Source organism: Xiphophorus hellerii, chromosome 14 (assembly GCF_003331165.1).
Source record: "Xiphophorus hellerii strain 12219 chromosome 14, Xiphophorus_hellerii-4.1, whole genome shotgun sequence".
Classification (NCBI taxonomy): Eukaryota; Metazoa; Chordata; class Actinopteri; order Cyprinodontiformes; family Poeciliidae; genus Xiphophorus; species Xiphophorus hellerii.
This window is the reverse complement of record NC_045685.1, coordinates 11,769,437-11,791,431: the sequence shown is the minus strand read 5'-3', so window position 1 is coordinate 11,791,431 and position 21,995 is coordinate 11,769,437. Positions and strand designations below refer to the sequence as shown.

General features: G+C 40.3%; 1 protein-coding gene and 1 long non-coding RNA gene across 2 annotated transcripts; one reads left to right on the top strand and one right to left on the bottom strand.

Annotated features, from left to right (window-relative positions):
* Window positions 1–2,814: 2,814 nt before the first annotated feature.
* Window positions 2,815–21,133, bottom strand: tbc1d19 (TBC1 domain family, member 19). The gene is made up of 21 exons (XM_032583705.1): window positions 20,909–21,133; window positions 20,697–20,769; window positions 20,561–20,606; window positions 18,712–18,787; window positions 18,497–18,571; window positions 18,210–18,273; window positions 15,798–15,844; window positions 15,591–15,701; window positions 14,450–14,522; window positions 13,992–14,030; window positions 11,645–11,757; window positions 9,937–10,011; window positions 9,057–9,119; window positions 7,187–7,271; window positions 7,024–7,068; window positions 6,905–6,937; window positions 6,707–6,816; window positions 6,521–6,612; window positions 5,395–5,510; window positions 5,208–5,278; window positions 2,815–4,541 (listed from the first exon to the last, which is right to left on the bottom strand). Exons 1-21 carry the CDS (start codon window positions 21,002–21,004, stop codon window positions 4,467–4,469), a joined length of 1,578 nt encoding a protein of 525 aa, XP_032439596.1. The 5' UTR covers window positions 21,005–21,133; the 3' UTR covers window positions 2,815–4,466.
* Window positions 15,796–18,399, top strand: LOC116733047 (uncharacterized). Its single transcript, XR_004341935.1, has 2 exons — window positions 15,796–15,842; window positions 18,208–18,399. It is a non-coding gene; the product is annotated as an uncharacterized LOC116733047 (long non-coding RNA).
* Window positions 21,134–21,995: the final 862 nt, after the last annotated feature.

The following is a 21,995-nucleotide window of genomic DNA, read 5'->3' as shown; positions in this document are numbered from 1 at the left end:
GATTGTTGCAGTTTTTTCGCAGACTGATGTGCGTGTAAAATAACCGTTCCTTGATATTTTTTTTAATAAATGTAAATAAAAAAACTCTCTTTCAATATTTAAAAATACATACATTGTACTTTTTTTCTATCAGAAAAAAATATATAATAATTTTGCAGACTTGTAAGAAAAAGGACAAACAGGATAGGCTCTTGGTTTAGCAAATATTCTCCAAGGACTGAACATGATCCATCAAAAGCAGTTAAAAAAAACATCTTTGACAGCATCTTGAATGGCCAAGTGGAGAGTGAAGGCAGGCCTGTGTCATCTGCTCCAACAGATAAGATAATTTAGCTTGGGTCAGGGATGCTCTGGAAGCAAAAGGGAGCGCATGATGTTATGCCTAAATTTACAGAAATTTGAGTGAACTGAAATTCTGAAGGCTTCTCTTTTTCAACACGTGTGCAGGTCTGCGTACTGATAACAAGACCCCCTGTTTACATTGTGTCACTTTTGTTGCATGGCGTGCTTTTCTGAAGCAGGATACTCCTGAGGAATGGCGTACTGGTCTGTAATTCTGTAAAATGCTATTTTGAAGTAAAAGTATTTCCCTTCTTACAGATTTATGTATCATTTCGACTTTCTTTTTTTTTTTTTTTTTTTAGATTAAGCATTAGACAAAGTTAACCAAAGTAAATGCAAAATGCAGTTTTGAAATTATTTCAAAAGAAGTTGGAAAATGTGACTGTTCAGACTTCGATTAGGCCACTCTAGAAGTTCACAAAATAATCTGAATTATTAGTTTTACAGTTAAAACCTGAAGTTGACATACACTGACTAAAAAAAACAGATGCACATTCTTTCTCACTGTAGTTAAATCAGGCCACATTTTTCCCTGTTTTAGATCAGTGTTAGATAAATGACAAAAAACCTAGCAAGAAGGATTTTTAAACATATTTTTTATACTTTTATTTGAATTTAGAAGTATACATTTGGTCAGGGATAATTCTTTTAAACTGTATAACTTGGGTAAAACAGTTTGGGTTTCCATCCACAAGATTCTGACAATAGTTCTGTCCCATTCCTCCTGACAGAACTGGCTTAACTCAGTCAGGTCTGTAGGCCACCCTGCTCTTTCATGCCTTTTCACACCTGCCCACAATTTCTCCATAGGGTTGAGATTAGGCCTTTTTGATGGAGACAGAAAAACAATAACTTTGTTGTCTTGAAACCACTTTGTAACCTCTGGAACTCTGGAAGAATCCCTGTCCAAGTTTGAACTTTCTGGCTGACGTCTTCAGTTGCTGTTTCAATAATTCTACATAATGTTCTTTCCTCATGGTGTTACCTATTTTATGAAGCCCACTAGTTCCTCCTGCCGCTAAACCAGTCCCACAACATGATGCCGCCACCACCATACTTCACAGTTAGGATGGTGCAAGTATCCCTGTTCTTCCACCAAATGTAACAATGGTCATTGTGGCAATCAAACCACAGGACATGTCTCCAAAATTGATCTATGTGTCTGTGCATTTGCAAACTGTAATCTGGCTGTTTTACATTTCTTTTGGATTAATGGCTTCCTCTGCACTGAGTGGCCTTTCAGTCAATGTTGGTACAGGACATGTCTCACTAGCTTCGACTAGCCTCTTCACAAGGTCTTTGGCTTTTGTTCTGGGGGCAATCTGCATATTTCGAATCAAAATACATGTATCTCTGGGACACAGAATCAATCTCCATCCTGAGAGCTATGACAGACATTCCCATCGTGTCTATGCTTGCATGTAATTGTTTGAACACATAAATGCGGCGCCTTCAAGCATCCCCCGAGGGATAAACCAGAGTTGTTCAGCTTCAAAATTCTCTTCCTGATATCTTAGCTGAGTTCCTTTAACTTTCAAGTCTTGTCAAACAACAAAGCAGTTTGTTCCAGGTGTGGCCCTAAAAATACATCCACAGGTCAGCCTTCAATTTACTCACGTGTGTCAGTTAACCTATCAGAAGTTTCCAAAGCCGTGACATCAGCACCTTGGCTTTCCCTTGTTGCTTAACCCCTTAACCGTCACCCTCAAAATGCTTACAAGCCAATGTGTCCATGAGGACATTGGTGTCATCATTCATGACAGTTAAGAGGGTTAAAGAGACAGCAATCGTATTGTATGTAAACTCATGATTTTGAAGATATTAATAATTGAATCTCTCTCATTTTGTGCCTTTTTATTCAGTGTACGTAAACTCCTGGTTTCCACTGTAAGAGGTAAATGAGTTTTTCACAGCACTGTTATTAGAAAATCTAAGATGATCTGAGTACACAGTGCTGCCCAAACATCTGCTAAGATCACTGTGCTTGATTCAAATTTCAGAAAGAAATCAGCGATGGTCAGCGTCTGCGTGTTGACGGACAGAAGGCACGCTATCCTGCAATGCAACGAATCAGCCACCAGGAGGGACTGCAGTATGCGTAAATCACCACAGCAGGTACATGTTGCAGGACCAACAGACTTGTGGGGCCCAAAGGAGGAGCATGACTGATAAAAGAGTCCAGCGTGGGAGTGCTAGTAAACAGGTGGCAGATGTAGCAGAATCCAGGAGGGTGCGGGAGGGGGAGAGGAAAGACGAAAGAGAAGAACAGCATAATTCGATACCAGCCTGCAGAGAGGACAGCAGGGGATGAGGGAGGCGGCCAAGAACGAGGGAATATGTTACATGTAGGGCGGGGGCTCATTTAGGAATGATTGCTGTGAGCCTCCAGCATACACTTGTGCCTGTCCAAACATTTATCTTGTCACACAACCCGACAGAAATATTCAGAGAAGAAGCACAGAGGACTTCAGGTGTGATTACCTTAATAACCTTTAATTTAAAAATAATAATAATAATAATAAATAAATAAAAACATTTTGCAGCACAAGATTTAATGACAATGACTTCCAAAGAATAAAAATGCCACGATTGATCATTCATAATTTAAAGTCGTGTAAAAAGAGAAAACGTTTCACCTCAATGTTGGCACTGAAGGTGCTAAACATCCATAAAGTGTGTCATAACCCTTCATAAATGCAATAAAACTGCATGTAGACAGCAGCTTGTACATTACACAAACAGCATTGTTATTTACAGAGTTCTCCACACAAATTGCCCTATAACCCCTTACCCAGCAAGGGTAGGATTGGGAAAAAAACAAACAAACAAAAAAAAACTTAAAATAAATTCTTATTTTATTGTTGCACCATAATCTCACACACACAAAAAAAATCTAATTTTAGTTATTTATTTGTTGGGGAAAATTGTATATCTTGAGAAATAATTGTTTTATTTTACTTCTGAAAAAATTACAGGTATTGCATTGGCACCCCCAACAATTCCTTTAAAACAAATGATAATAAATAATTCTTTTAATTAAACTTATATAAACTTAACATTTCTTTCGGCCACTCTGGAAAATGGGTAAGATAAGAGAACATGCCATTTATGTAAGGAATTAACTGGAGCCATGTGAGTTGATCAGATTAGAGTAAAACTGAGCTTCTTAGTAGCAAATGTCCCAAGTGGATAATAAAATAATGACGATTAAAATAACATCTTATGTCCACTGTTGAGCACAATTTAATAGGAGTGATGATCTGGGCCTGTTTCTCTTTCAAAGGCATTGGAAATCTTGCCAAAAACAAAACGTTAAAAAAAACCTAGTAGACTCAACTAGAAACGCACAAAGGGTCGTCATTGGGTTTTTCAGGCAAAATAATAATCCAGATTAGATCAAAACAAGACCATATAAACAAAATGAACCTCCTAGCATTACAGAACTAAATGAGGATGAAAGAGGGCCCAACCAAGACAGATTGCATGAAAACAAATGCTCTAAAAGCCTCCTCTCTCTGTATGCTCCTCAGTATAAACAGCAGGCAATTAAAAAAAAATGCTGTGAGATTATGCCACTGCAATTAAACAGGAATTCATTTCAAGATTTATTTGTGGATGGCACTGTAGTTCATGGCTTTTTGCAGGTTTCTCTCATCATGCTGAAGCAAACTAAGATGCCAAATCATTCATCAGTAACATAAGGACTTAACAGTTTAATAATAACAAGCAGGAGCTGCTGGGCTGCATAAATGGCAGGAACTAATTAACACTTCATTAGGTAAGCACGGAGACGCCGCTGTCGTTGCGTCTCCTCGCACGCTGCCATTGCGACACAATTACTGCTTCATGCAATTCACCTCAGCTGATCGGAGAACTGCCGCGAGGATCATCTTTCCCTACGGCTTAATGAGGCTGGCTTGGCCTTAGGATTAACTTACATACTGTATGACAACTAATACCATCATAAAGGGAGAGTACTATTTATAGGGCTAAAGGTGCTTTTGGCTTTTTGCTTGAACTAGATGAGGTGTGGCCCCCTGATGTCACTTTTCATTAGTCAGCTTGTGTTCATTGTTGTGCAACGAGAACCGATCCAGAACCCTGAGTCTTCATGTCTGCGACGTTCAGATGGCGGTGGCGAAAAGAAAGATCTGGATGAGCGGTATGACCTTCAGAGTCGAGAGGTCGGCGAGGACGGCCTGCGGTGCGTTCGTCAAAGAAAAACAAGTCAGACAACTCTCTAACAATTAGTTTTAATATAGACATAAAAAGTTTAGTCTAATATCTTCAGAGGACAGGAGAGCAGCAGGATGATCCGAGATTCCCACCCTGTCCTTTTGGGTTCATTGGGGGGGGGATTAAATTTAGGGACACGATCATGTTTAGAAAGAGGGTTTAAAATTTCAGCACTGGGCCTGAGGTGCTAAATATAAAATAAGGAGCAGTGTGTTATGATATCTTCTCTTAAGTAGGGCAGGTGGGAGAATTTGCAAGCAAATGGTGCCCCCTAGAACTACAGCCCTCCACATAATGCTGCCGCTTAACCCCGTCGTCATAAAGGGGTGAGGAGGGCAAAAGGGTGGCAAGTCACATAGCCTACATTCAGGGTTACACTAGCAATGTAAGGCTACACTCAAGACGCTGGAAAAATGGTTGTAAGCACAAACAAAGAGGTTCTCCTACACATGCATGGGTGTCAGAGGACACGGCAAGTACTTGTCAACGTGCTGGGTGGGGCGGGGGTGAGAGGGTGGAGGCTCCTCTGAAGCTATTTCTAGCTTTCTGTGAGTATGCAACCGGGGAAATAGACTCCTCATTTGAGACGCACCTGCGAACACACAGGTCTAAAAGAGGGACAGACAAACCTCAGCCGAGGCCAGCGACGTCACCTCCATCAGGTTCTCAGCGCGGAAGGCAAACACCGCAGCCGCAAGAACTGCAGGGTGAAAGGGACGGCATGATGGGCAGAACAGCATAGTAAAAGACGGGAAAGATGGAGAATGACGTCAGAAAACGAGAGCGTATGGAAGTAAGAGTTCAGGATGTACCGACCTGCAACTACCTCCAGCGAGTCATACCCGAGGATTCGATCCCATAGAAGGAGCAGCTGATCGGTGGAAAGGTATCCGGAAAAGGCCCGGACCATCCACTTAAAGGCAATACGCAGCCTTGGAAGAAAATATGAACTCTTCAGTGACACTTTTATGTTTCTAATTGCATCCGCTACCTCTCACACTAACATTTATAATGCCGTGACAGAGTAAAATGTAATTCAAGCCATAAACACTAGATGGCAGCAGCTCATAATCTACTAACAGTAACAACAGTCTCTAGGGATACTCATGTCTCTGTATGCAAGCTCAGATGTATTGGATGGAGAGGAAACATTTTTTTATCAGATTAAATGGGACTAAAAAACAAGTGCATGTCACACCAGATTTTTAAAAATTAAAACCAGGTATTATTTGCCTTCTGGTAACTTTGCATTGGCATTTCTCATAACATTTAAAATAAAGAGTAAAGTTTGTGGTTGTGATGGGATAAAAATGTGAAAAATAGGGCTTCTGCAAGTTTCACCATCTCAGATTGAAGACTTTTTAAGACCTTTTTAATGTCATTGTGAAAGAAATTTAAGACCTGGATAAATCATATTCTTTATATAGTTGTGCCTAGATTTTTTTTTGCACAGAAAAGGCAATGTATGGATTAACAACAGAAATGAGTCAGAGGCAAAGACGAATGTCATCCAGCCAACTGGCGATAATTTGCGCTAACAAATGGTAGACGCAAAAAAGCTAGCTAGCTAGCAAGCAAGGGTTTATTAGCAGCTGATAAGCGGTGGCCTCAACTGCCTCGAGTTACAGAACATATTGATGTTTGTGCACGACTCAAACTTTTGACTGACAGAAAATTCCCACGAGAAAAATAAACTAAACCGAATATACAAGATTACATAATCTGGTTCGGCAAAATATAAAACCTGTGGACGTCGTATTTAGAGCCAAATTGAACATTTTCTAATGAATTTAAGATATTTTAAGGTCTTAATTTTAGAAATACAAGACTTTTTAAGGATGCACAGACCCCCTGAAAAAAGGTCATTGTGTATTCATAGTTTTGCACTGTATATGATGTACATATAATCACAGAGGTGGGATGGCAAAGTATTTTAACTCACGGCTGAGCACCGATCTGTCGAAGATGGTAAAAGAGCTGAGGCAGGTGGGTTTGGAGTAGCCTCTCAAACTGCAGGCACAGGGACACTATGCCCTGCAGCAGCACAAAACAACAACATACAGTCAATTCATTCACCAGGTAGAGTGGAGCTGTTAAGACTCGACTTTTACCCAGAAAACGCTCGTACCGAAAAAGAAGAAGAGATGGAATGCAGCCTAAAAAAGTAGCGGATGTACATTTCCCGGAAGACGCTGTAGAGTTTGGACGGCTCGTTGTACAAGAAACACAAGGGCGCCACTGTGGAAACATCCACAAAGTCCAACACACATGGTTGTATACTGAACGTTTCGACTTGCATAAAAAAAATGCGTTTGATAAAACTCACCATACATAGAAAAGCCATGGAAGGGAATAACACCTGAGAAAATAAAAATGCCAGCTGAGTGAATTTTCTCTGATTTGATTCAAAAACCTTCGTGTCAGAGTCTCTCAACGTGAACTCACCGTTTGGAGGATAAACGACAGCATACTCTTCGTCTCCCACTTTCCCTGCAAGGCAGGCAGACAAAGGCATTGAATACGTACATTTGGAGTATGATCGCTGTTTTAGTGACTAACGTGTCCTTCAACGCGTATATGAAAATGGAAAGGTATCAAGTGATCTCACCGTGTAGGTAGGATTTAGGCGGAGTGGCGCTGTTGTACTTGAAGTGCTCCAGGACGGCGGTGTCCCGTGAGAAACATAACAATACCTGGAAAGAAATGGAGCCGGCTCAAAATTTGAGCTGACCAAGGACTTCAAGTGGAAAAGTGGAAAATCCACCATTAATATTTATCCCTCTTGAGCCAAAAAAAGTATATCTTCATTCTACTTCTTTCTAAAGAATAACATGCAGCATGCATTCACATTATCAAGAGTCTTCTTATGTACTCGGGGCGTGGCGACGGCCTTGAGCGTCCTCGCTTTCTCTTCATAAATAACTCTATTAAACGGTGCACCTGGAGGCAGCAAGGATGTATCGAAGTACACTGAGCTAAGCATCAGGTGGAGAGGAGGTTCGAGAACTGTTATGTTACGTAGAAAATCTTTCCATGACAACATGCAGGAATAAATTAGTATATGATATACATATAATCACAGTTTTCATTTCGTTCAAAGATCTTAAACAGAGAGAAGCTCATCATGTGTTCTGGCTGCCTCCATATTGATTTTAGAGATGATTCATTTGTAGGGTTTTCCTAAGATAGATTAGTGCCACATATAATCTCCCTGCTTTTGAAAAATATTAAGAAAAACATTGTAAAGATACAATTATGCAGTATTCCAACTACGTTTTGCAACTAAAAACAGTTAGTTGCATATTCTGTACAAAAGCACAGAACCATTGAGCGACATTTAATGTTTTATATCAGTTAGACGATTAAAATTATTTGTAAGGGCTGAAAGTCAAAAATGACTTTCGTCAAATTCAGAATTTGACGATTCCAGACTGTGAAGGAATCTTGTTATCTTCAGAGAAACCTTACTTCGCTTGTATTTATTCACTATTTCCCTCCCTGAAAGTTATTAGTGTGTGTTGTGAATTTAGGAATCTATAAGAGGTAAATAAAAACAAATTACTGTGAGCAGGTTTCACACTAAAAATCCAATCGGTTCATATCACCACCTCATTGTCGTTTCTTTGGGTAAAGATCAAAATTTTACATAGAGTAAACTCAACGCTCCAAAACAATTGCTAAATCGCATTTATTTATCATATCACAGCTAATATTTAATGACTGCTTCATGATTCTGTTTGTCTTTCAGATCATAGGCATGCTTGTCCAACTGTGGGAGGTGCCTCATCAAATAATGTAACAGCTATGTCACAAAGATAAAAACAATAACCATTCGAATACACCAAAAAAAAAAAGAACGCCCATTAAGAAAACATGGCTTCTCTGAACAGTTCTGGGAAATCAGCCTCTGGATTTTCTTAGAAACCTTCCACGCTTTCTCTTGTCATCTCTTAACTAACATTTTGACATGAAGTGGATTCTTTCACTGCCTAGTGAGTCTGCCATCAGTCAACATTGACAAGGATGCAGGAACCTGGTCTTTGATAAACCTTGCCCGTTCATTGGTTTGCCACCAAAGAGCGCGGCAAACAAGCAGCTGCCGAGTTAACCTGTTTGGCAAGTGCAGAAACATGTTTATTAGATGAGCGTCAAAAGACAAACAGAGCAGCGACTAACAGAGAAGCTATTGAGGCCTGGCTGGAGAGTATAACAGCAGATAAAAATGACTTTTGTCACACAGAAGGAGTAAACACCAAGGGTGGCCAAAAAGGAAGATGCTGACAGTGTTATTTAGTGAAACAACAGAAGAAGAAAATGAAATGCTAATGTATAAACAATTTTGATGAACAAGAAACACTGAAATCTGTAATAATCTGTAATACTGACAATTACATCAAAGCTCTATTATTTGTTTAACGAAAAAATACTGGAAGGGTAAATAATGAGAAACTGACTGTTTGATAAAGAAGAGAGCTGACCTGATAGAGGAAATCTTCAAACACAAAGTAGTAGTCGTCGTTACTGGCGGTGAGTTTGACATCCTGTGGAAGCAGAGGGTTTTCACAGATCTTGTGACACAGAACAACTTTTTGCATCCTTACGGTCACATATATCCAGTGCCTTTCAGGTGAAAACAAAAAAAACAACACACAGGTAGTAACCTGGTTGCACAAGTGTGCACCCCTTTAAACTATAGAAGTTCTTGCTCACAAAAGATGACAAGTCTTGTCCAAAACCCTCTAAAGGTGATCCCTCAGCTTTCAAATTTTTTTTTTACAACTTTGTAAAAACACCCCAGCTCCATTTCAGGAAAATTAGTCACTATGAGGTTTCACTACATTCTTTCATTGTGGTTCATGATACAAACATCTGTCGGGTACAATGACACGAAAGCACAAGTTTAGTTTCCTCAGACTTCAGACCATAACACATTCTCCCACACGTCTTCTCTGTAAGAAGATACATGTGTATTGTACGAGATAGATTTGATCCTATGTAGCCGTCATGCAAACTACTGTCTTAGTTAAGGGACATACACACTTTGTAATTACTTATGATGCTGTAATGTTTTCACAATCACAAAAATCTGTATCATTTCAACAGATGTGTGTACATTTTTCAGTTCCACTGTAAGAAAAGCAGCTCAGACCTAAACCCTGTGAATTTACACACACACACGCACACCCACGCACCCACACACACCCACCCCCACACACACACACACACAGCAGTTACTTAACATCCAAGGCCGAGGCATTCAGAGGAATGTGTTTATGAGAAGAAAAAGAAAAAAAGCATCTGCTAAAGGCATGCCTACGTTTCATTGATTCAGAGGAAAATGAGTGTTGACCAGCTCACCTTGTAGATGAGGTTATCTACCAGCAGGTTGTGTTGGATCACTCCAGCCCTGAGCTGTTCATAGTGCATCATGTCCTGAAAGGGCAAAGACTCAGCAAGTTTTAGTTCTCCTACCATCTAGAATGGTCATTATGTTAAACTGAAATGAATAGAATCAACTTTTAAGTGAATGGTGAGCAAAAAAAAAAAAAAACCTAACATGTATACCGCTTTGCATAATTTTTTTTTGAAAACTCTCTCTTCCTTTACACGCACTACTAAATTACGTCTTCCCAGTAACTGTGATGACAGTCCGGTTAAATCGAGCACGAATAGAGAGGGTATCGTGTTTCCGAGAACATGCGTAATCTCTAACGCGTCTCCGGTTTTAGACAGCTTTTCATAGATGAGCCAAACGGAGCAATAAAAATGTTCCCAGTGACACTTTCTGAGCATCTTGACAATGCTCAGTGCTCCGGCTGCGAGAGCAGCAGCAGAGAGCTGAGGGAGGAAACTGGAACAACTGGAAATGGTACCGTGGACCACATTAATGGCAAAGTTTAAAAGGATTTCTGCTAAAATACCAGAGTCCCATCAGTTGCTAATCCAGAAATAAAAGAAATTAAAATGTTGAGATTCCTTTTTTTTATTTAGTAATGATATTGTTGATCTGGTATGAGGATCATGTTAGCACAACCCTTTCAGATCCTTAGTCTTTTCTTGTGCTCTTTTCTCTTCAGCTCTCGCCACTGGTTTTCTGCCAGCTTGATTTACTGTAGAGTCTTGTGAACTGTTTTTGTTTTGATTTAGTCAGTCTGGTTTTGGATCGTTATCCGTCCTAAAGATCCAATGACGATTGACTTTCCGCTTCCTGACATAATCCAATTGATTTTTCACTTGAATTTTCGAGGTATTCACTATAGTTCGTGCTGCCACGTAATCTAATAACGCCAGCCGACCATTCAGAAGAGAAATGAGCCCACATCATCATAGATCCTCCACCATGCTAAACAGTGGTCAGAAAATGCTGTTGGACCAGGGTTAAGTGATAATTTTTTAAAATGAAAATGTAATTCAGTTTCAGTAGCAAATCAGTCAACTGGCGTATTTATTCATACCCCAGATTTAGGTTAAACATGATGTTTTAATTTTAGCAAAACGTTTCTTTTGACTGGAAGTAATATTCACACTTTTTGCAAATCTGTGCCCAAAATGACCTTTTTTTTTTTTTTTTTTTATACACACACTGAGCAACGTTTGCGACCCTCTTTGATGTGCTTGGCGCTCCAGAGCCCTGACCCGATCGGGCCTCCGATCTCATACGGTATTCTCCAAACCGGGCTCCAGCAGATTATCCTGGACGCTGGTGTTTTGCCACACAGGCAGACAAGCAGAGCTGTTTAGGCTAAACTGAGCGAAAGCATTTGATTATCCTAACATTTGTACACACGGGACAAGTCGAGGCCAGTTAAAATAAACACCACGGCAGCAAACACACAGATTATCTTGAATTTATCGGTCAGCTGGTGTTATATGTCATATGTTGGTTTTTAACTTGAAGTTAATGTATCCAACAGGAGATTCAGACAAAAATTTAATGAAAAAAAAAAGAAGAAGAGGGAAACAGAAGCAGCTGAGAAGAATTCGAGTTGTCGGGAAACAGCTCGGGAAGTGGGGCAGTTGTGCAAGTGACCCGTGAACTTGAGTGTCTGTGCATCTGCTGCCGTACCTGCAGCTGGTTGGTGGAGTTCAGGATGAGGGCCCACAGGTCTGCCCGGAGCCCGGTGGGACAGCCCCGCCTGCTGTACTGCTGGGCCGCTGCGCTGTCCTGCCCCACTACAACTACACAGAACGCAATCGAAAATAAGCAGGAATGCAAAAAAAGACGGGAACCGACTCTTTGCGTCGTTAAATTATTGCTTAAATGAGACATTAATCCATTTCGAATAAAACAAATCAGTTTAAAGCAGCAAATCGAAATGGCATTCACACATCCTAAAGCTTTTCACATTTTTACAAACACAATATTACACATTTCTTATAGAGCCACATTTGACTGCAATCAAGCTGTAAATCCTTTGGTAGGCGCTAAGATTTATTCTTTGCAAAATAGCTCAAACTCAGATTGGATGAGGAACATCTGTGAACGCCAGTTTTTAGGTCTTGCTCCAGATTCTCAGCCTGTACTTTGAATGGGCCAGTCTAGTACATAAAACCTTACTTGAGTGAAAATTGTAGCCCTGGCTGGAAGGTGGATCCACTCTCCACCTTCTGGCAGTTTATTTCTCTTACAACTAGTACATTTTCATCAATATTAAGACATTTTTGACTATATCTTGCTGAACAGTTACTCGTAACTTAGCTTTGTCTTATTTCAAGTGTACAAGGATATTTTTCACTAGAAACTACACCAAAAGTACTTAGTAAGATTTTGTGGGTTTTTTGTCCACTTTCCAGTTATGTGCAACTTTGTATTGTTCCAACTCAAAAAAAATCTAAATAAGTAATATTTAAGTTTGCAGTTGTAATGCGAGTAAAATGTGAAATATTTAAGCAGTGTGAATCCCTCGGCGTGCTGCTGTTGTTTTGCTAACACCCTGTGCTTGAACTCCACTCCACTCGAACAGTTCAGCTTGTTATCACTGCCACATGAACACAACACAGTCTCACTTTAAAGTCAACAGAAAACGGTTCCTGTTTGACTTGCTCACGGTCCTCCAGCAGCACAGATGGGAAAACGAACATCTGCGCATCTTAAATCAGGCTTGCAGGCTTACTATTTCACAGCCTACAAAAGCATAAACACCAGAAATCAAGATCTTCATATAATTGTAATGGTTGCACAACTTTCTAGAGCCCCTCAGGCACATTTTAATAACTCCTCAGCTTGCCCACTCTTATCCTAAATCTATGTTGTGACAGTAGCCCAAAACACACATCCCTCAGCTTAAGGTGCAGGCCAGTTGTAGCATAAACTAACACACTCCTCGGTCCCCTAAATTTCCTGTTCGAAGCCACTTAACACTTGGCCTGGAATAGAGGCAGCAGCCCAAAAGTCAAAACAAAGCCAACTGAGGCTGAAGCAGCAAGCGGAGGGTGTGCAGCACTGTATATAAACAGCACAGCCTGTGTTTTTAAGGCTATTGAGGCTTGATTGGTGTCCATATTAAGCTTTGTGTTTATACTGGCTTCATGGCATGGCTTTGAGTGTTGCTTTTACTGATTATGGAACCTGAGAAAAAGATTTGTCAGTGAGAGAAGTAGGGCACTTGTTCCTGCCATTCCACTGTATATTTTCAGTTTCTATATGTACTGTATATATGACATGTAATGGATATTATTGGAGTTTGCCTTGAGATGTTTAGGAAGCCCTATGAAATAGACTCAATTGGAAGGAGAATTTGGTCCTTCCAACAAAACTTCTTGTAACCTTTTAGATGGTCCTTTCAAAGGTTTTATGAGACTTTTCTCCGTCAATCGTCTCTAGTCCAGTTTTTGACCATTTTCACAGAAAGGCTTTATTTTTCTATGTTATACCACCTAGCCCTGATACTTTAATCATTCAGGCATAAAATCTAAAACGACAACTCAAGGAATGAGCCAGAGTTTACAAACGTCTACAATGAATTAATGGCACACGCTGCTGTGGGAAGGCACATGGATGGAAAGATGTAATGGACATAGAAAAAAAAAGGGAAGAAAGGACACGGGGGGGATTGAGGAAGAAAAGGTACAAAGAAGAAAGCAAGTAAACAAATAAGGAAGAATTGATGAAAGGAACGGCGCACACAACATTTAAGCAATGATATAACGGACAAAGACTGGAAATACAAAGATTTTTCTATACTCTTATTTTCTTTCTCAAAGAAGACAAACTAGTTTAGGAAAACTCTAGGATTTCCTAGTCTGGAAATCCCAATATTTTCCAGACTAGGAACTATGAATTCAGCTGATACCAAAGAACAACAATTCTGAATTTCTAAAGGAGTGTTTAAAACTGTAAATATTTAACACACATCAATAAATTAGGGCTGCATAACAAAACAAATCAAAAAAGCACACACATGTACGCTAACCTTTTTGGCCGATCTGAACATAGTCATTTTCAAACAGGTCTAGAGGAAAGAGAGAGCAAAACAGATTAGATCAGCACTGTTATCGGTCTGACTTACAAACACACAGCGGAGGCCATTCTATTTAAGGCATGAACGATAAACTGGAACAATGTCAATATCTGAACTTCGTGAAGATACTGTCTGAGAAATCCCAGACAGCCAACAGAGAAGCACACACTGATATAGAGCCAGTGGGGTTTACTGGTGGGTGTGCCAAGCTGTTTAATGGACAAACACGCGTAATTAATCACAACAAGAAGGATTTCTGTGCCTGCTTCTTATAAGCTACTGAGTATTGAGAGGGAAAGCTTTCAATACTCAGTCACGCAACTGATCAAATTGCTGTTGAGTGAAAAATGTTTGTTCATTGTGATTCACGTCATCAGACAGACGTGAATCTTTTTGCTTCCTGTAAATACCTGGATGGACATGTGCGAGGTCGTCAATCCCCAACTGGCCGGAGCTCAGGTTCAGCTCTGCGTACGCCTGTCTCTGTGAGCAGAAAAAAAAAGAAGCAGTTTCCAACATTATTTGGTCAGCTGCTTTAATCGTGCCAAAAGGCATTTGTAGTTCACTCAGTGCCTTTTATCCCCAAATTTCATCATTTGCTCTTACATTTAGAAAAGCAAATGCGACCAAATATTCAAAATTAATTCAGAGAATAGCAAAACTGTACTCCTGCTGCTTCTATGTTCCTAATAATCCGAGGCAGGGAGAATGTTATTCCGACTTCTTGGGTGGCCGCCAACCTGCTTAATGAATTTCCTAGCTTGCAAACAAGGCAAAGATTCTAATTTCCTCTATTTGTAACAAGTAAAGTGGTTCAACTTCAGTTCTTTTTAAACGGAATATCAACTCTGCATGCCAAAGAGACCAAGTGGTGTTTAGGAACTGAATCTACAACCTTCCAATTGCAAGACGACCACATGAGTGAAGAAGTAAGTTGTGCTCATGTCTGCTTTGTTTCCTTCAGTGGTTCTTGATTCAGTGCCACCACAGGCAAGGGGGTGAAAAGGTTTTTCAAAGGGATTGGATCATTTGATACAGTGCAGTGTGAAAGCAAGCTGCACCAGATGAAAATTTAACAAATCTTGCAATTTTGGTCCGAAATCAAACTACCAGACTACAAGATTATCAGGTGTGAAAACACCGTTAGAGATGTTATCCACAGGCCACTCGGTTGTTCGGGAGGCATGAAGGGAAATTGGCCTTTTCTGCCATACCATTACAAATACAAACATGAAGTGGTGCTTCTACTGGAACTTTAAGCTGTGTGCTTTGACCAGGCAACATTAACGCTCAGCATGAAACACTTCGGGTGGTCCTGGGGTCAAGCAAAGGACGACGACACGACTGGAAATCTAAAACTTAAGGCCAAATCAACACAGTAATGGCACAACTGAAATCGACCATCAGGGTCGTCACAGTCACCAGAGCAAGGCTACAAGATGATCAAAAACTCTTGTGGAACACGGATACTTTTTATGCTTATTTGTTCATTCAAATGTATTACTGTGTAAAACAAAAATCATTAAAATCATAAAAGAATGTGATATATACCAGCTGTGGAATATCTCGGACGTTGAGGGGAACCTGAATGAGACCCCAGTGGCTCCGGGCGCTCACGTCCTCGCAGCTGTCATGGTTGGGGTTCCGCAAACTGATCAACACCTGAGTTGACGGCAATAAAAAAAAAAAGGGAAAAGGTACATCTCCAAATTTTCAACATGACAAAAATAAATCAGCTGCAGCAAGAACTGCGGTTACCTCGAGAAAGTCTTTCGGTGCATAAACGGGCCTGAAGCGACTTAAGTCTGCAACCAACACAGAAACAACTGTTTTACATTCTGAGGTCAGAGGAAGAGTGCTTCCATTGTGACGACACGATTGTAAATTCATTGCCGGAACAGGGGCTAAACTTTTGGGATGGAAGCAGGGTGTTGCGGCCGTTATTGCAGCTCCGTGCAAGAGGTCTGGACAGCTTCTATACTCGCAGTCCACAATGTTTACAGCCAGAGAAGGGGGACATCCTAAATGTTATTATACGTCCCTGAGCTGTGATAGCACTGTTAGGATTAAAAGATTGGCCTGCTCTCTGGAAAGGGGGTGGCTTCGAGCAAAAAGGGGAAAGGAAAGAGCTAATAAATCCGAAATTTAACAACAAAGTACACTGCCTTCCGAAAGTGTTCAAAACCTTTGAACTTTTCTCACATTACAATAAACCCTCGTTTTTCGCGGGGGTTGCATTCTGAAAAGAACCCGTGATAGGCGAAATCCATGAAGTAGTTACCTTTATTTTTTACAATTATTATACAGCATAATTAAATACTCAACATTGAAACCAAAGAACAAAACCTGTTTTCAGGCCTAAGCAATTTTTGTTAAGCAAATAGAACGCTTTCTTACAAATAACTACAATAAAATAATCATTTTAATCATCAATACGAAGTACAGTAGGACAAATTGTGACTCGCGTATTTCACTGTTCCTCTGACTGTGACGCTGCGGCCTGACTCCGCTCTCTAAAGTCTTTTTCTTCAGAAGCCTGTGGTACAGGTGTGTTTTTTCGAAAGAAAAACATATTTATCGGTAGTTGTTGTCGCCCTTTTTTTCTTCTGGGCAAAAACATTTACCAAAATTTACCAAGCAGTATTACATATATTTAAATACCGTAACGTTATTGGCACACAGGTAGAGAAGAAGCGCGGAGACTGTTTAGCCAATCAGGACGCAGAACATAATGCACTGTGAAAAAAACTGCACAAAAAAATTCGCGAAGCAGCAAGGCCGTGAAAGGTGAACGGCGTTATAGCGAGGGTTCACTGTACAACAAAACCTCAGCAGGTTTTGCAATCGATTTCGGTCATGCATTTAAAAGTCTGCTAATCGGCGAATAGCGTTTACCTATGAGTAATTTTAGTGTAATTCTAGCTGTTCTTGGCTAAGTGAAGGTTTTTGGAGAACATTTGTGAACAAACGGCATTGTGAAGACCAAGGAAATAAGCCCAGAAAGACTAGAGACTGAGTGAGATAGATGGACAGCTACAATGAAATAGTCCAGATCAAAGCATATCAATGTGCTAGAATGGCCCAGTCAAAGCCCAGAGACAAATACAACTGAGAATAAGGAGCAAGACTTTAAAAAAACGTGCAAAATTTGCTGTCTCTAGCTATTCACATCCGGTAGATACATATAAAAAAAATAGACATACATCCAGGGAGTCTGCAGGTTTCACCAACTCAAATTTTATATTTTTTATGGCCATTATGAATAAAATTTAAGGCATGACAGAAATGTACAAAAGAAAACTGCAGATTTTATGCAGTAGTAGTGCCAAAATCTTTTGCACAAAATGCACGTAGCATTGTATGGGTTTTCAACAGAAATGAGCTAGAGGTGAAGATGAACATCGTCCAGCCATATAGTGATAACTTTACAGTTTACCCATGATAGATACAAACAAAGTGAGCTAGCTAGCTAATCAAGGGTTTGTTATCAGCTAGTTAGCGGTAGCCGCAACCACCTTTAGTCACAGAATGAAATGAAGATGTCCGTGTGCGACTCAAATGTTTGCTTGACAGAAAAGAAACTATTTAAAATATACGGCATTAAATTCTGCCTCAACAAAATTTAAGATCGGCAATTGACTTAATTTAATACTCACACTTGCATTTTTTAATTAATTTAAGACGTCTTAAGGTTTTAATTTTAGATACATGAATTTAAGACTTTTAACAGATGCAGATACCCTGGTCGTCTTTTTACTTAATCACTGTTCACCGCTTTGTGTTGACCTGTCGCCTAAAATCCCACTAAAAACTTTTGAGGTTTGTAGTTGGAACCTTATAGAAAACATTAAACTAATCTGTTTTACTTTTGCAAGACACTGAACTCTTCCCAAGGCATTTCTGTAGTCTGAATATTTTAAGTCTGAGTAAAGCAATAAGAGTCACATTCGATGGACGCATTCTTCATTAATAAACCAGTCGCTAGAAAAACCTTGGCTGGATAATTATAGCTCGCAAAGCAAACACAGAAGTGGTAGATCTGGTTCAGAGTAACATGGCAAGTCGTTAAGCTGATGCTAAATGCGCCAGCCCATGCATACAGGTCAACACCAATCTGTCATAGCAGGCAGATGACTGCAGGGGCCAAAACCCTGGGTAATGTCTGCAGACCTGGTTCATCTGTGCCCATCTCGTTCCACTTGTTGGTGAGCTCCTTCTGCTCGGCTCCGGGCCTCTGTGGGAGCAGGAGGGAACAGAGGGGTCTTTACAAAACAAACAACACGCGGCCCGAAGAACACAGATCTTGGCTATGTTTAAATACAGTTGTGTGCACGCACAGGAACACAGAGATAAAAAAAAACGACAGCCTGGTTACCATCTGGTGAAAACAAATACAGCGTTACGACAGCCTCTGCAGTTTAGTGGTATTACCTGTGACGGGCCGCGTTTTCCCCTACCTTACGGGCCAGAGGCACTCCGAGCTCCGTGCTCATGCTGTTCAGACTTTTCAGGATGCGCTTCTCCCAGCTGGCCTGTGCACACGCATGCAGCCCACGTGTGACACGAAAAAAGGGATTTACATCTCTTGAGAATTGGCAGACGAAAAAGACAAAGAGAACGAGAGGAAAACGGAATTCAAAGGAGTGACGAAGACGAGAGGAGACGCACTGACCTGAGCTTTACGCATGTAGGCCAGCGGCTCTTTGAGATGCTCCAGCGGAGCGGTGGGATGGCTTGGAGGCAGCTGGCTGCAGTGGGGAAGCGCAACAGTGTGATAAAACGTTGACTGCAAGAAAGACTGACAGCTTTGATAATTTGATGCAAATGGAAAGCTATTCAGAAATAGAACAAATTCATCAGATTTTTTTTTTTTTTTAAGTAAAAAATTCCCCCCCTGATCAGAGCTTAGATGACGCAGAACAAATCTCCACCAGAAGTGTTTCACTAAGCCCGCTCAGGGCATGCTGAATGACTCAAGGACTCGGCGCATTAAACACCATACATCCTATTGTAAACGCCTACAAGGAGCTCACAGGGCTGACTGCAGGCCGCCACACGGAGCAGTCGGTCAGTAAGTGCCTCACGCTGATGTCTGAGCCTCCAGAGAGCAAAAAGACTCACTTATCCGTTAACATGAGGGGAGGTGCTCACATATGTCAGAGAAATGTATTAGTTTCAGCCAGTTAACCTGAAGTTGCATACCAAATAAAAAAGGTAAAATATGAACAGTTCAAAGGCAATGCAAATAAAAATATATAGATGAGAAACTGTCTCCTAAACACTATGTGAGGAATAGTAGTACAACCTGCTCAAAGGTGTAAATAGGTGTTGCTATCACACTATAACATTAACCTAACAGTGAAGAGTATGAATAAAATAATAATATAGTAATATTTTTATATATCTGAAAAGAGTGGCAGAAAATGATTAAAAAGCTTTATCTGAACAACACGGGTGTAAAAGAGTGAAATCTGGTTAATTTACTGCAGCTCTTAAAACACAGATTCATACTTGAATAAAAAAAAAATGTTAAAACTGTATTTTGATCACGTTATGTCAGATTTATGTTATTACAGATGGTTTCTTGGAAAACGTTCTTAGATTCTTAGTATATCTATGAGCTGAAAATCAAAAGCACTTCATGCTTGTGGCTGCAGCCTACTTTTACTGAAGCTTCTACATGTAAATGAGCTGTCCAATTATGTGTTGATTGGCTACAGGATGTAGGAAATGTACCGTACTTAATTTATGTAGCACATTTCTAGTCATACTGACCACTCAAATCGCTTTGCACTACAGCTACTTTTACCTACCGACACTCACAAACACGCAGTACAATCAAGGTTAAGTCTGTTGCCCAGGGGCTCATCGACATGTGACACAAAGAAGCTGGAATCGAACCTACAACCTCAAGTATACCAAACCGGCTGTGAGTCAGTAATAAAAGAAAAATTTTTAGTCTTGTGAAGGAGTTTTGTGGGGAGCAATAATGGCTGCGCTTGTAACAATGGATTTTAACTCTATAGATCTCACTCCTGGATCAGGGTTTTTTTTGTTTTTTGGGGTTTTTTTCCGCAGACACAAATCACTGGAGATATTCCAGATATTTACTTAAATATTGAAAAAAAAAACAGGATGGATGCAGGCAACAGAGATTAAAGTCTGCAAATAAAGATGTACACATCCTATTTTTCTTTTTCCCAATTATTCACATCTGAAAGACATTTCATTCAGATCTGACTACATCAGAACAGAAACTGTGCAACAACAAAAAAAAAAGCTATACAACAGAATAGGGGAAACTGTGAGTCGGGTATCTTGATGGAGAATGAGCCAAAAACATACTCAACAAGTGTTTGTTGTTAGAGAAGCTCAAAATATTGAAAATATTTCCATGTCGTGGATGATGGAGAAAAAGATCTTCCTGACCGTCACTAAGAACCTGAATGCAACCCAAGTCCTAACTGGATCCTGGCAGCTGTTTGGGAAAAGTGTTTCATGTATGTATGTGTTTGACTTACATGTGAAGTTCTCTGTAGATAGCATTCTGCAGCTTTTTCTCCCAGCCTAAACAGAGAAACATGTCCGGATATTCATCATTCTGTCGCTCTTATATTAAAGGCGTGGCAGCAGGTAGCAAAATAAACCTCAACCCACCTGACGTTTTCAAAAAACTGCGCACGTCTTCCTTTAGCGACTCCAATTTTATCTCAGGACGATGTAAACAGTCCTAAAAGGAGTTTAATAGTGTACAATGAAGCTGAACAAGAAAATAAAAAAAAAAAAAAAAAAAACTGCTTATTACTGAAACACTGCACCAAACAGCAGCAGCTAGCTCCGCATCGTTAGCCGCATGCTAACCGACTCACTTTAGCCTGCCTCTCTATCTGAGAGTGTAAATGGCTTCCTTTGAGACGCTGGACGATCTGGGCGATGCTCAGGGATAACTCGGTGCCTTCGTCCATCCTCCGGTTTCACCGGGACAACCTCACACGGCCCGCTTTCAAGAGATGCTGCGGCTGAACTCTCAGCATCCCTCGAACAGCAGCCGCAGCAGCGCCAGGGGGGTTCCTTAGCAACCGAGGTCGGTGCGCGAGAAACAAACACCTGATACTTTGGTTCCGACTAAATAAAAACGCAGCAACTTTTTCTCCCTATATCGAATGTAACCTTCAGAGGTTGTCTGAAAAGATAAAAACAGTTCAAGCTAACTTTAATTTAAAAAAATATTTAGGCCATGTCAAATGCACACCTTACCTTTAGGGAATTCTTTATGTATGGGAAGCTGCGATTAATCTTTAAGAAACCTTTTAGGAAACCTTCAGTGAACATTCCCTAAATGTTTGAAAGATTTGTGAAGTTTACATTGAACGCTACCTCTAAGGAATCTTTTCTTAAGGTTTATTGACAGGTATATTGTGAAAGCTGCGATTCTTCTTTAGGGTACATCCTCTAAGGCACGGGTGTCAAACTCCAGTCCTCAAGGGCCGGTGTCCTGAAACTTTTAGATGTGCCTCTGCTGAACTGACTAGAATAATTAGGTCATTAAGACTCTGGAGAACTGATCTACACAAGGAGGAGGTAATTAAGCCATTTCATTCCAGTGTTTTGTACCTGTGGCACATCTAAAAACTGCAGGACTGCGGCCCTCGAGAACTGGAGTTTGACACCTTTGCTCTAAGGGAACCTTCATTATAACCTACAGAAGTACCTCTAGATAACACTTTCTAGACGTTCCCTGAAGTCATATTTAATGTTCCCAAAGTGCTTCTTAGCGAATCCTTAGAAAACATTTCCTAAAAACATTCCCTGTTTACCTCCAGAGAAAAGTTCCTGAAAAGTTTGAAGAGAGAGAGTTATTTATTAAGAGAATGTTTAGACAAATATTTCCCATTCACCTTTTTTTTCTTATCTTAGTTAGCTTTGTAATTAGAAAGATGAGATAAAACGCAGGTA

Bases quoted from the DNA above. Each gene is read 5' to 3' on its own strand.
- tbc1d19 (XM_032583705.1), bottom strand. From the start codon at position 21,004: ATGGACGAAGGCACCGAGTTATCCCTGAGCATCGCCCAGATCGTCCAG. The intron at 20,770-20,908 runs GTGAGTCGGTTA...AACTCCTTTTAG, and splicing joins AGATAGAGAGGCAGGCTAAA to GACTGTTTACATCGTCCTGA. The intron at 5,279-5,394 runs GTCGGTACATCC...TTCACCCTGCAG, and splicing joins CTCGCTGGAGGTAGTTGCAG to TTCTTGCGGCTGCGGTGTTT.